This window comes from Grampus griseus (assembly GCF_964374135.1).
Source record: "Grampus griseus genome assembly, chromosome: 10".
Taxonomy (NCBI): domain Eukaryota; kingdom Metazoa; phylum Chordata; class Mammalia; order Artiodactyla; family Delphinidae; genus Grampus; species Grampus griseus.
In genome coordinates, this window is record NC_139004.1 from 34,180,537 (window position 1) to 34,192,542 (window position 12,006).

At 49.8% G+C, this 12,006-nt stretch overlaps 1 protein-coding gene across 1 annotated transcript in view; it reads right to left on the minus strand.

Moving 5' to 3' along the window:
• DAAM2 (dishevelled associated activator of morphogenesis 2) overlaps window positions 1-12,006 on the minus strand; it is a 111,081-nt gene that overhangs the window by 16,041 nt on the left and 83,034 nt on the right. The window contains exons 10-15 of the mRNA XM_082664848.1: window positions 11,047-11,164; window positions 8,917-9,046; window positions 5,591-5,649; window positions 5,262-5,446; window positions 4,425-4,724; window positions 199-306 (exon numbers count right to left, since the gene is read on the minus strand). Of these exons, the coding sequence (XP_082520974.1) occupies window positions 199-306; window positions 4,425-4,724; window positions 5,262-5,446; window positions 5,591-5,649; window positions 8,917-9,046; window positions 11,047-11,164 (900 nt within the window). The remainder of the gene's footprint in view (window positions 1-198; window positions 307-4,424; window positions 4,725-5,261; window positions 5,447-5,590; window positions 5,650-8,916; window positions 9,047-11,046; window positions 11,165-12,006) is intronic.

Consider the following 12,006-nt stretch of genomic DNA (forward strand, 5'->3'; position numbering starts at 1 on the left):
TTTCCCCCTATGCACTGCACCCCACTAACTCATATCTATGTCCCCAGAAAGAACATGGTACCTGATAAAGAAAAAAATCAATTCAGTATATGTGGAAGGGAGAGGGAGGGAGGAAGAGAGGAAGGGAGGGGCTGAGGGTTGAGTTCAAGGGTGTGTGTGAAGTCAAGACTCAAGACGCTAGAGGGGGCAGGGTGTTACCTGATGCCTCTGATAAGCTGAAAACATTTTTTCAAAGTCCGCGAGGTCCAGAATCCGAAACACCTGCATGTCATCAATCTCATTCCATATGGTGCCAGGGACACGTTCCTAAGATTCAGGGAAGGGAGGAGAGCCCGTGGCTGACTCAGCTCCTTCATGATGGAGATGCGCGATGCCTCCCTAACCCCACCTGTCCTCCAGGTGCACACAGGCCCATAGCCAGGCTCTCAGACCTTCAGAAGGGGGTCGATTCCTCCCCCTCCCCTCCTCTTCAATACTCTGCTCCAGGGGAGAGGCCACAGGCAATCTCCTTCTCCTCCTTTTCACCTGGGGCTACATGTAAGCACATTCCAGAAATCAAGGGAGTGCTGGAGTGATGGGTGGGCAAGTATGAAAGGAGAGTATGAAACTCCTTCCAGAAAAACCAAACCAAACCAGTGTTCTCAGAGGAAGAGTGCCCACACACACTTGGGATCCTCAAATCTTCAGGGCTGACTGTATTTCCTGTATCTGAGGTGGTCATTTTCTCTCCCAGTGGTCTTCCTCCCACTTTTCCAGATTCCCAGAAAGTGGACGAATGCCAAAGGCTGGGACATCCTGGCCCCTTTTTAGTGACTGCTCAGGCCAGCAAGACTCTTCCACAAGTTTCCATTGGTCAGAGGGTGTCCCATCCCTCATAACTGGAATGGACCCAGGGGTTACATAACAAGGTCTCTCAGCTCAGGCACTGCCCACCTCTGTGTAGGATCCTTGCACTGAACCCCACTCCGGGGATCTGGGGAAGAGCTGTTGTCCACGCCAGGAATGCCCTAGTGGTCTTGTAACATCCCAATAATGACTTCGAGGGCCAAGATGAGAGTCCCCCTCCCAGGACCCCTCACCTCGTCCAGAGCTTCACTGTCCTTTAAATTAGAACCTCCCCACCCCCCTCTGCCTGGGGGTAGTCAGGGACCTTCCTAATGCCGATGCCTCCTCCCTCCATCACCCTCAGCAAGGCTCCGAGAGAGAAACGTATCCTTCACTTACTTTTATTTTCTTAAACTCTGGAAAGGGGAGGCGAGGCCAGAGCAGGGCGGGTGGGGACATTCCTGTGGCCTTCCTAAGGCCAGGGACCCTCTCGTGGAATGCTGGGCTGGGCAGCTCGGAGCAGCAAGGGATGCAGGCAACCGGCCAATCCCAACACAGACGCATTCTTCTCATGGCAGAAACAACGTGTGTGTGTGTGTGTGTGTGTGTGTGTGTGTGTGTGTGTGTGTGTGTGTGTGTGTGTGTGTGTGTGTGTGTGTGTGTGTGTGTGTGTGTGTGTGTGTGTGTGTGTGTGTGTGTGTGTGTGTGTGTGTGTGTGTGTGTGTGTGTGTGTGTGTGTGTACAGGAGCATGTGTGGGTCAGGGGAAGGGGGCTGGGATGAGGAACCAGACTGCTAGACAGAAAGAAGATGGGAAGGGGAATCGGACCGGGGCAGGGTGGAGGTGGGTGGAGAGGGAAGGCCCGTAGAGGTGAAGCTTCCCACTGCTCTTATTCTCAGTGAGGCCAGGATGAGAAGGAAAAGGGCTGGAATGACAGAGCTGGATGTTCAACATCCGGAAGAGCTTCCCCTGAGACAACAGACAACCCAGGATCCCCCTCACTGTCTCCCAAACACTCTCCCTTCGCCATGGTCACCAGAAGGACCTGCGACCCTTCTTGAAGGTGCAGCTGAGGTCTGAGGCCAGAGAGATGTACATCCGTTCCTAACATCCTCTACATCCTAAAGATGCGCCCACCTCATACAATCATTCTTGAATTTTTATACCCCTCTGGCCGAGACCTCACCACTCCCAGTCTAGATTCCTGGGGCTTCTGCCCCTCTAGAGACATCCTTTACAAGCCAGAGAACTCTTTCTCGAAAACACATTTCATTACATTTCCCTCCTCGAGCATTTGGGGTCAGACAGCCCCTAAGTGAAGCTGTTGGCAAACAGAGAGGTTCTCTTCTCTTCCCATGTCCCATGAAAGGAAACCGAGTCTCAATGACATCTACCTAACTGAACTGGATGAGGATTAAGGGAGAGAACACACTTAAAGCACACATGGTAGTCCCACGAATAATAACTCATCTAATATTCTTATTTTAAAGGTTTTCTATGTGTCAGTCACTGTTCCAAGTAATTTGTATGTATTAAGTCAATTCTCACAACAACACTTTGATCTGGTTATCGTAATTACCCCCATTTTGCAGATTGGGAAACTACAGCCCAAATGACGAAATAACCTGAATTTAGTCATTCAACTCAAAGACTGGGACTGGGATGATAAGTTCACTAATATGACTCGAAGCCCCGCCTCCCTCACCCCTGCTGCTACATGTCCCACAAGGGCTCCTCAACATGTGCTCCATCAAACCTGGACTTTCCAGTCTAGGAATGAGACTCCGGCCTGCTCCGGGCCCCCGAGGAATTGATATAGGCTTTATTATTACTGGACCCCAGAGAAAACCCTAAGCACAAAGCTCTTTAAGATGAAAATCTTACAAAAACATTAGGTGCCCTGTTTGCTTTCCTTAATTGTTGAGATGCCTAATCAACCCTTCATTACATGTTTAAAACCTTAAATGATACGTTGTAAGCACAGGAAGCAAAAACAAAATTCTTTCTTTTTTTTTTTTAAACCACAATTTAAAAAAATATTATTTCTGATCATGAACAGTGAATGTTTCCACACCGCCTACGACCTTTGGTTCTGCAGAGCTGCTTGCCTGCCCGTATGCAGCTGGCCTTTCTGGCTGGCCTTGTGACCACGGAGAAGTATCCACAGGGCAGAGCTGTGTGATGCAGTTGTTACGAACTTTAACAATGTCCCTTCAAAATGCTGCTAGCAGGTGGCTCCACAATTTGAATAACTCAGACTGGAAATGTTATCAGAAGCCCAGGAGGCAATGAATGGGCTATATTCATGCTTCGTCTTTCCACTTAGATAACAAAACCAGAGGTAGAAGGAATCAGAGATCATCTCGCAGACAAGCAAACAGGTATGAAACGAACGATTTCCGCAGATCACACCGTTAGTTAGAGCCAAACCTGATTTGGTTAGAGGTTAGAACCTCTCCTGCAACCCATCCCCAGGACCTCAGGGTGTTTCCTTGGACACACTTCCTAACTGCCAGATGCAAAGCTCTTTCAGGGCAACGTTATGTCTCACCTTTTATTATTATCATCCATCACAGCCCCCAGCAGAAAGCTTTACACAAAGCAGGCCTCAGACTGACGGGCTAACTGGTCTACCACCAGGAGAAGGCACCTAGCAAACTAGCCGACCATCTACTTAGCAACCTGTGTCTCCTCCCACTCTAAGTCTCCACTGGAGCTAAGTTAAGCTCACAGAGTGGTATGGTAATGAATTCCCCAAGAATTAGTCCCCTGGCCCCATACAAGGTCAGAGGGCGTCCATCAGTCCCAGCTCCAGACTGTTTTTGGAGGGTGAACGTGAGTCAGGCTAACTGAGGCCAGTTCTCTTGTATCTATTTACCTCAAGGATGAAGCCACTGGTCCTCTTATAGTACAGCACCAGAGCAGTGCTTGGCCCAGGCTGGAACTGGCCTTCAATTGCCAGGGGTCCAACGTGACCCAGGGCATCTCTACTCTACACTCATGAGAATCCAATAGAGGAATCAACTCCCACATGTGGGCCTGGGATGGGTGGTTCTTCGTGGATGATATTCAGGAAGGCCTCTCACTGCTGAGCAGTCTAGAAAAGTAGCCAGTGTTTGCACCTTCCCCTGGGAGGATGCCAGAATGGCTGCACCTTGATATCAAACTCTTCATTGCCCCTGCCCTGCTACCCTGTCACGGCCTCATCATTTCAGTCCATCTCTAGACCCGGGCCCAAGATCTTCACCTATGTGTTCCACCCTTTTCCTCAAATCAACCCAATCCTTAACATTCTAGCCAAGGCCTTGTCTCGTCTAGAAAGCACCCCGCTTGGCCCTGTATTACTCCAGTAACCCTCAGCACACTCATATTCCGTTTGTAGGTGGCTCTGCCAATGTGAGCATCACCGCATGCCAAGCCATCGCCTCCCTGTGCTCTGGCAGCAGCAGCCCCATCTTCTGCGTCCACTGTGCCTACCCTCACTCCCATCAAAGAGAGCACCCAAGGTGGAGATCTGCAAATAGCGGGCTATCAATCCATAGGGCTAACTGTCCCAGGCTGTAGGAGAATGGATCCGCTGACCTCTTCCTTGCTACTCACCTCATTCAGCTTGACCCAGTTGAAGGACTTCAGTGGGTGTGAAGGCTGGGGGACACACTTCTTCCTGAGCGGGACATCACTGCTGGGGAAGGGGTCTGGGGGGAGGGGCAGGCCCATACTGAAGCAAGGTGGGGCACCGGGGGGAGTGGGAGGCCCACCGGGGGGTAGGGGGGGTGGTGGCGGTGGGGGACAGCAGGTGAACGGTAGAGGGGGCGGGGGTGGAGGCAGGTCACTGGTTGTCATCGAGGAAGACAAGGTAAGTGGGCCCCCAGGGGGAGGTGGGGAAGATACAGGTCCTGTCTGTGGGGAGACAGAGACATCAAAGAGACAAAGCATCAACAAGGATGCCTTTCGAGTCCCCCATCACTGTGCCTTCCCTTACTCTTATTCTCCACCTAGACTAGACCCCGAAGCCTGCTCTCACCTCCCACACACAATTAAGCCCCGTTTTCTCCCTCTGCATCCTGAACATCCAACACACAGATACACACACAAGGCAAACACAGACATAGTGGACAGTCATAGTCATCACACGCAACAGCGGGATTGATACAGACAGGCCTGCACAAGGGCACCCAGCTGAGAGGGGCAGGGGAGCCCAAACCCCACCCGCACTCTGCTTTCCACGGTGTGCTTCCTGGGACAGTGTCACCCGGAGGAAGGAACGCTGTTTTTGTCTCACACAGGTGCCAACCTTGCAGCCTCAAGGGTCCCCTCTATCCTGGTCTGAGGTCTCCTCCACGCTGGGGTCCTCACCTCCTCCCCACGCCTGCTCTTCCCCCCACTGGCCTGAAGGTCTCGGCTCAACTATGTAAAAGCAGAGGAGGGGCCACGTACTGAGATTTCACTGAGTTGGGCCACCAGCTCTGCCACTTGTCCCCGAGCCTGGCGCAGCTCCTGGGACTCTCGGGCCAGCTTGTCCTTCATCTTGTTCAGTGTCCGCATCATCTCTTCCCTCTCCAACGTCTTGGCCTCGCATTCCCGCTCCTTCCTCTCCAGCCTGCTCACCAGCTCCGCGTGTTCTGGGATGGAAGAAGGACAGGAGGGGAAATGGGAAGAGAGGATGTGAATGCGTGTGTGTCCTTCTCCAAAGGAGGAAATGGGGTCCTCGGCTGGGCAGGGGAGGGGTGGGGAGCAGGGAGCGGGTTTGGGCAGAGCCCCCTCACCTTTCCGGAACTTCTCCGCTTGGTCTCGCCACTGTTTCACTTCGTTCTCATTGATGAGCCTGGCAGGGAGTGAAGGGTCTCTTGACTGTTTGCTCACAGCTTCCCAGAAGACATGGCATCTTCCAGTTCCCCACATTGGTACCCTGATCTCCAATCTGTCCAGCCACATCAAGGAGGCTAGGATTTTGACTCTCCAGATGTCTCTCCAGGTTCCATCCCTGACAAGTTCTCATTACCTGTCTCTCCATGATCTGAGAAAGCTGAAAGGACCCTTAGAGTCCAACCCCTCTGGGATAGAGTTGAAGCTCCTAAGACCAGAAAAGGAGACGACCGCTAACTCATGGTAAAGCCAGGACTAAATCCCAGGCTTCCCTTAGTTGTACAATGATTTGTACCCCCTTGTAAAAATAGGTTCTCGCATCTGAGAGAGATCAAAATATTGGCCTTACCATGGTCCAGACTTCCAATGACCAATGTGTGAGAGCAAGAGAAATCGCCCACCCCAGTAACACAGAGTAAGTGGGTAGAGGGTAAAGAGGGCATGTGTCTAAATCATAGGAAGCCCCTTCATTCTTGTCAAACTCATTACAAGCGGTGAAGATGAAGCTTTTACCCAGACATCAAGGTATAAGAGAGGTGAAATTCCAAGGTGAGATCTCAATAATCATTTCTTTTGTAAATCTGAAAACACAGAGAAGTTAGATCCATGACTCTTGGCCTCCTCAACCAGGTCAAGGATATAAAGAGGGAGTGAAGTATGATGGGGGAAATAATTTGTGAACAGATTTCTTTGGAGAGAGCCATTGTCATCCTCTCTGGTGGGGGGTGGGGGGGGTCCTCCTTCAGCACCATCTAGTGAAGTGACTTCTTCGCGCCCACCCAGAGGGTCTGACCCATGTTCCCTGACACCGGGAGGGAGGCATGGTGGACTGGGGCTAGGCAGGTCCAGAGGGTAGGCGGAGACCCGTGACACTCCAAGAATTTGTTAGTATGAGAGATTGCATGAGGGTTTCTCACGAGCCAGAGAGCATCGTGGAGGAATTAGGCTGAAGCTATTCTAAGTCTCATCCAAAAAGTCCATCTGGACACTTCAACAGTGTACGTCTACGTGTACTGTATTGCCAGTGAATCAGGACCTGATGGAAGGGATGGTGCCAAGCAGGCCTGGAGGAAAAAAAAGAAAAACATGTGTCTCCAGTGACCAGGGTTTTGTAGCGAGAGGCACCCAGCAAGGAACTTCTGAAGACCCCAGGAATACATGTCGTATCTTTATCCATGTGCCAAGCCCAGAGAGCAGGAAGCCTGTTTACTAAGTTACCTGATCAAGTAGGGCCTTTTCCCTTTCTCCTTCCTGCCCCCATGCTGCCTCTGGTGGGGGTCAGAAAATGGTTAGCTAGAGGAAAGGGGGGTGGGGTAGAAGGGGCTAGAAGAGAAAGAGAACACAGAGAAAGAAGCCAACCATCACACTCACTCACTCACTCACACACACACACACACTCTCACACTCTCTTCCCACTGCAGCTTCCAGCCCCAGTCCACGGAGAGAGACTCAAGGCTAAATCCAATCTAGAATATTGATTCACGTCTGAGACTAGCCCTTCTACTTGCAGATTTGAGGCTATGTTGGCAGCTGAAAGTGAGCTTAGGACTCCCATTGTCCAAGAAGCAGCAAAAACCTCATTGCACCTGAGGAGTCGTCATCCTCTGGCAAGAGGAACAGCTTCCCCACTAAGTAATGTAAAGAATTAGCAGAAGATAAAAATAAAGCTGCCTTCACTATTTACAATAGCCAAGACATGGAAGCAACCTAAATGTCCATTGACAGAGGAATGGATAAAGAAGATGTGGCACATATACAATGGACTATTACTCTGCCATAGAAAAGAATGAAACGATGGCATTTGCAGCAACATGCATGGACCTAGAGATTATCATACTAAGCGAAGTCAGACAAAGACGAATATCTTATGATTTCACTTATGTGTGGAATCTAAAAAAAATGATACAAATGAACTTACTTACAAGACAGAAACAGACTCGAAGACTTCAAAAACAAACTTATGGTTACCAAAAGGGAAAGGTGGGGGGGCGAGATAAGTTAGGAGTTTGGGATTAATGTACACACTACTATATATAAAATAGATAATCGGTAAGGACCTACTGTATAGCACAGGGAACTCTACTCAATATTCTGTAATAATCTATATGGGAAATATGAATCTGAAAAAGAATGGATATATGTATATGTATAACTGAATCACTTTGCTGTACACCTGAAACTAACACACCATTGTAAATCAACTATACTCCAATATAAAATAAAAATTAAATTTAAAAAACTTCAAAAAATAAATAAAGCTGCCTTTTGATTACTTTCCTAGTTGTACTCATCCAAGATACCAGTTAGGATTTTGACTACACCAACACCCAGCTATTTGTGCAAATGAAAACAGTAGCGTGAATAGTTCAGAAATCATTTTCTCCTTGGCTTTGCGACGCAGCACAATGAATCCTTGAGAGCCAATTCGTCTCCTTAAGGGCAACTGACTTAGGCTTATACTGAAAGTAAAAGTTTAAAATTAAAAGTCAGTGTGCTAACATGAGGCCTGATTATTAGCTGACACGACTTTAAACTCATTTCTCGGTGTTTCTCTACACCCAGGGTCAAAGATGATAAGCCAGAGACCTTAGGCTCTGACATCGTTCTCTAACAGCCTCATGATTAAATTGTCATGCTCTATTTTCAGTGGTTGGCAGACCTTCTCTAAAGAGGCAGAGTAACTATTTTCGGTTTTATATACTCTGTACAGTCTCTGTCATATATTCCTGTGTTTGTTTTTAACAACTCTTTTAAAATGTAAAACTATTCTTGGCTCGTGGACCATACGAAACAAGCTGGAGGGCGGGGGTTAGCCTGTAGCCACAGTTTGCTGACTTCTCCTCCGTGTTGATACGTGTAATTCCCCCTCAATCCACTGAATGCAGTGGATCACGGCGAGTTGCGTACACCCCCTTTAAACCTGTGCTATCCAATATGGTGGTCGCCAGCCATGTCACGTGAGTACTTGAATTTAATGAAAATTAAATGAAATGTAACACTCAGTTCCTCAGTCACACTAGCCACACGTCAAGGGCTCAGCAGCCGCATTTGGACAGTGTGTGTGTGGAACATTTCCATTATCTCGGGGAGTTCTGTTGATTTTGCTCAAGGCCTATTGGAGGTGTCTGGGCTGGAGAGAGGGAGCTGAGGTTTCGCTGGTGAGACCCCAAGTAGGAGAGGGATGGGGAACGAAGAGGAAGACAGGTGAGGGACGGCCACTGCTCACATGTTGACGATGTTCTTGACGTTGAAGTTCTCCAAGGGAGCCAGGTCAGGATCCATGCCCCTCTCATCCTGGAGGACGATCTGCTGGAGGATGCGGTCCAGGAGCTGCCACTGCTGGAAGTTCCGCTTGTCTGAGGGATGACAGGCATCGTATCTTTACTGAGCCCCGGAACCCCCTGGGGCCCTGCCCTAGCGTCACTCCCTGGGGCCAGGCTGGGGAGGTAAGTCCCTCCCCTCCCTTGACAAGCTCCCCGTCTGACTGGGGAGGCAATGCAACTACTGATACTGAAGACTCATAAATCCTATCATTTCTTGCTCATCTGCAACTGACCTTTTATGAATGTGTCAACCGTCTAGATATATTTCTCTATTCCCTGAAATGCTTTCTGGCCGTCTTCTTCCCTGTTGGTACCCTGAGTATCCTATGCCTGGGGAATGCAAATTGCTTCTTTACAATTATCTTCAAAAAGCACATTTAAGAAAGCAAATCTGCTCCAAACATTACACGCTGAATAATGAAGTCTCCAGGGAAAATTTTTTTGAAAGAAAAGGTTTTAGGATTATCAATGCTATTGTCCTACAGAGGAAGGTGAATGGAGACTCATTACAGGCGCACACTGAGAGGGGGTCAGAATGGGCTGAAGAAGTGGCTGTGGAATCCTGGCAGATTTCGTGGTGAAGGTGACCCTGAACTGTGAAGGCAAAGGCATCGTGTGTTGCGCCTGCACAGGGCCCCACGGGCATCCCCTTCTAATCGTAGTCTGGCTGGACATGGACTTTCTTTTCATGTGATGGCCACAAGCTCCTCTTCCTTGGTTCTTGATCCAAGTACTTTGTTTCTACTGACCACCAAGGGGAGGTCAAGCAGCATGATTCTGGCCTCAAAGGCAAGCCCTAATGCCCACAAAGTGGAAGGTCACATCGGCACAGCCCCATTTTGAGGCAGAACAGAGGGACCCGTTCACGATGCCCTCGGAGCACTAAACACAGGAAGTCATGTGAGCAGAAGTCGGATTTCCCACGTCTTCCACGAAGACTTTCTAGACTGAGTTTTGGGGAGCTGGCAGCTTCCTGGTCCAGGTCACTGTGTCTGTCCTCCTTTCCATCACTCCACTGACACATGCATTGCAAAGTGGCCATCGTTTTCCATTTACCTTTCAACCAGGAACACAGGGTAAAGCCTGTGTTCACAGAAGTAGAATGTGTTTCATCTAAAGCCCTGACCCCAAAGAAACAAAATTCCTTCATATGTACAGACTCACTGAGCCTCAGGTTCACTCACTGTGAATTGGAGATAATAACACACACCCCTTAAGCCATTCTGATGTATAGAGACACTATCTTAATAGACCTCCCATCACACCCAGCCCAGAGATGGCGACGATAAATTGTAGCTGTCACCACCACCTCGATTACCAACACCAACGTCATCACCACTAAAGCGAGTCTGTCTAGGCTGACCATTATGTTGGGCCATGCCAGTTTCCAAATATTCTATTTTATGAAGAGCTTCAGTACCAAATGGTGCAGTTATAGCTCATTTCAAATTGCATGCTGGTGTGGCTATTAGTAATTATGTATAATTTATTCAGTCACCAGGCACACCTGGATCGTAAGAGCTTAGCATCTGCTTCTATAGATACTGACATTTGGTATTTGTAAGGTGAGTCAGGAACAAGGGTGGTAGGATGGGAGCCAGCAAGGGCTAGATAGAGGAGTTGATACAATCTTAAAAAAAAAAAAAAAAAGGCAAGGCACACTCTTCCCACAGCTGTGCTGCTCCCCGCAAGCACAAAACTCCTTTTTGGAATGCCCTGAGGAGAACGATCACGACCCCGCCACGAGCTGGCAGTCAGAGCTGTTGGATCCTTCAGGGATCAAGCTCCCACTTGTTGGACCAGGATGATGGCATTGCTCAGGGCTGAGTCTCCCGCTCCTCTGCTGGGGGACAGTGCAAGTCCTGACCCCCAGGAGGAAGGGAAGAGCACAGGCCTGAGTCCTATGGCCTGGCCTCCTGGGAACTGGGGTGCAGGGGGAGACACGGGGAGACTTCCCAACCCTGAGAGCTTCTGACACCTTGTCTCCAGCTGCCCCGGGCCAGGGGCTCAGGCCGGCTGAGGGAGCTACTCACAGGGCATCTGCAGGCAGTGGTGCAGGACAGACAGCAGGCAGGGGTAGGCCTCTGTGTGCTTCAGTTTCTTGTGGATCAGCTCAAACATCTGGGAAGCACTCTTGGTGTCGATGTGGACCTGAGGGTGCGGAGGGCATAGTGAATGGGGAGAGGGGAGGGGAAGGCAGCAGAGGGAGAGAATGGGGAGGGAGAAGACCCTGCTTTCATCCACTGAGCCCTGTCTGGCAGCAGCATTCCTTTCCTGCCTCTGGTCCAGGCTTAAAAAAGAGACGGGCATGGGCTTCCCTGGTGGCGCAGTGGTTGAGAGTCCGCCTGCCGATGCAGGGCACGCGGGTTCGTGCCCTGGTCCGGGAAGATCCCACATGCGGAGTGGCTGGGCCCGTGAGCCATGGCCGCTGAGCCTGTGCGTCCGGAGCCTGTGCTCCGCAACAGGAGAGGCCACAACAGTGAGAGGCCCGTGTACCGCAAAAAAATAAAAAAAAAAAGAGAGAGAGGTGCAGAGAAAAGGAGGAGAGAGCTGTGCTAATTATATAAACCAGGGTTTCCCAACCTCGGCACCACCAGCATCTTGGACTGGATGGTCCTTTGTTGTGGGAGGCTGTCCTGTTCATTGTGGGCTGTTCGGCAGCATCCTGGCCCTATTGCTACCAGACGTCAAGGGCATCTTCCTCACACCTGTTGCGACAGCTAAGAATGTCTCTAAACATTGCAGGTGTCCCCAAGGGAAGTAAAATCTCCCCTGGTTGAGAACTACTGATTCAAACTAAGGGAAGGAAGCAGGGGCCTGGATGAGTCAAGGAGCACATGGCATAGGTTCACAGGTGCAAATTCCAGACCGACTCTGCCGTTGTGTGACAACAGCAAGCTGCTTGTCCTTTGCTAACATCAGTTTCCTTCTCTTTAAATTCAGGGCTTTTTTTTTAGAATATAAAGGGATGGTGCTCGGCTACTGAAGCACCA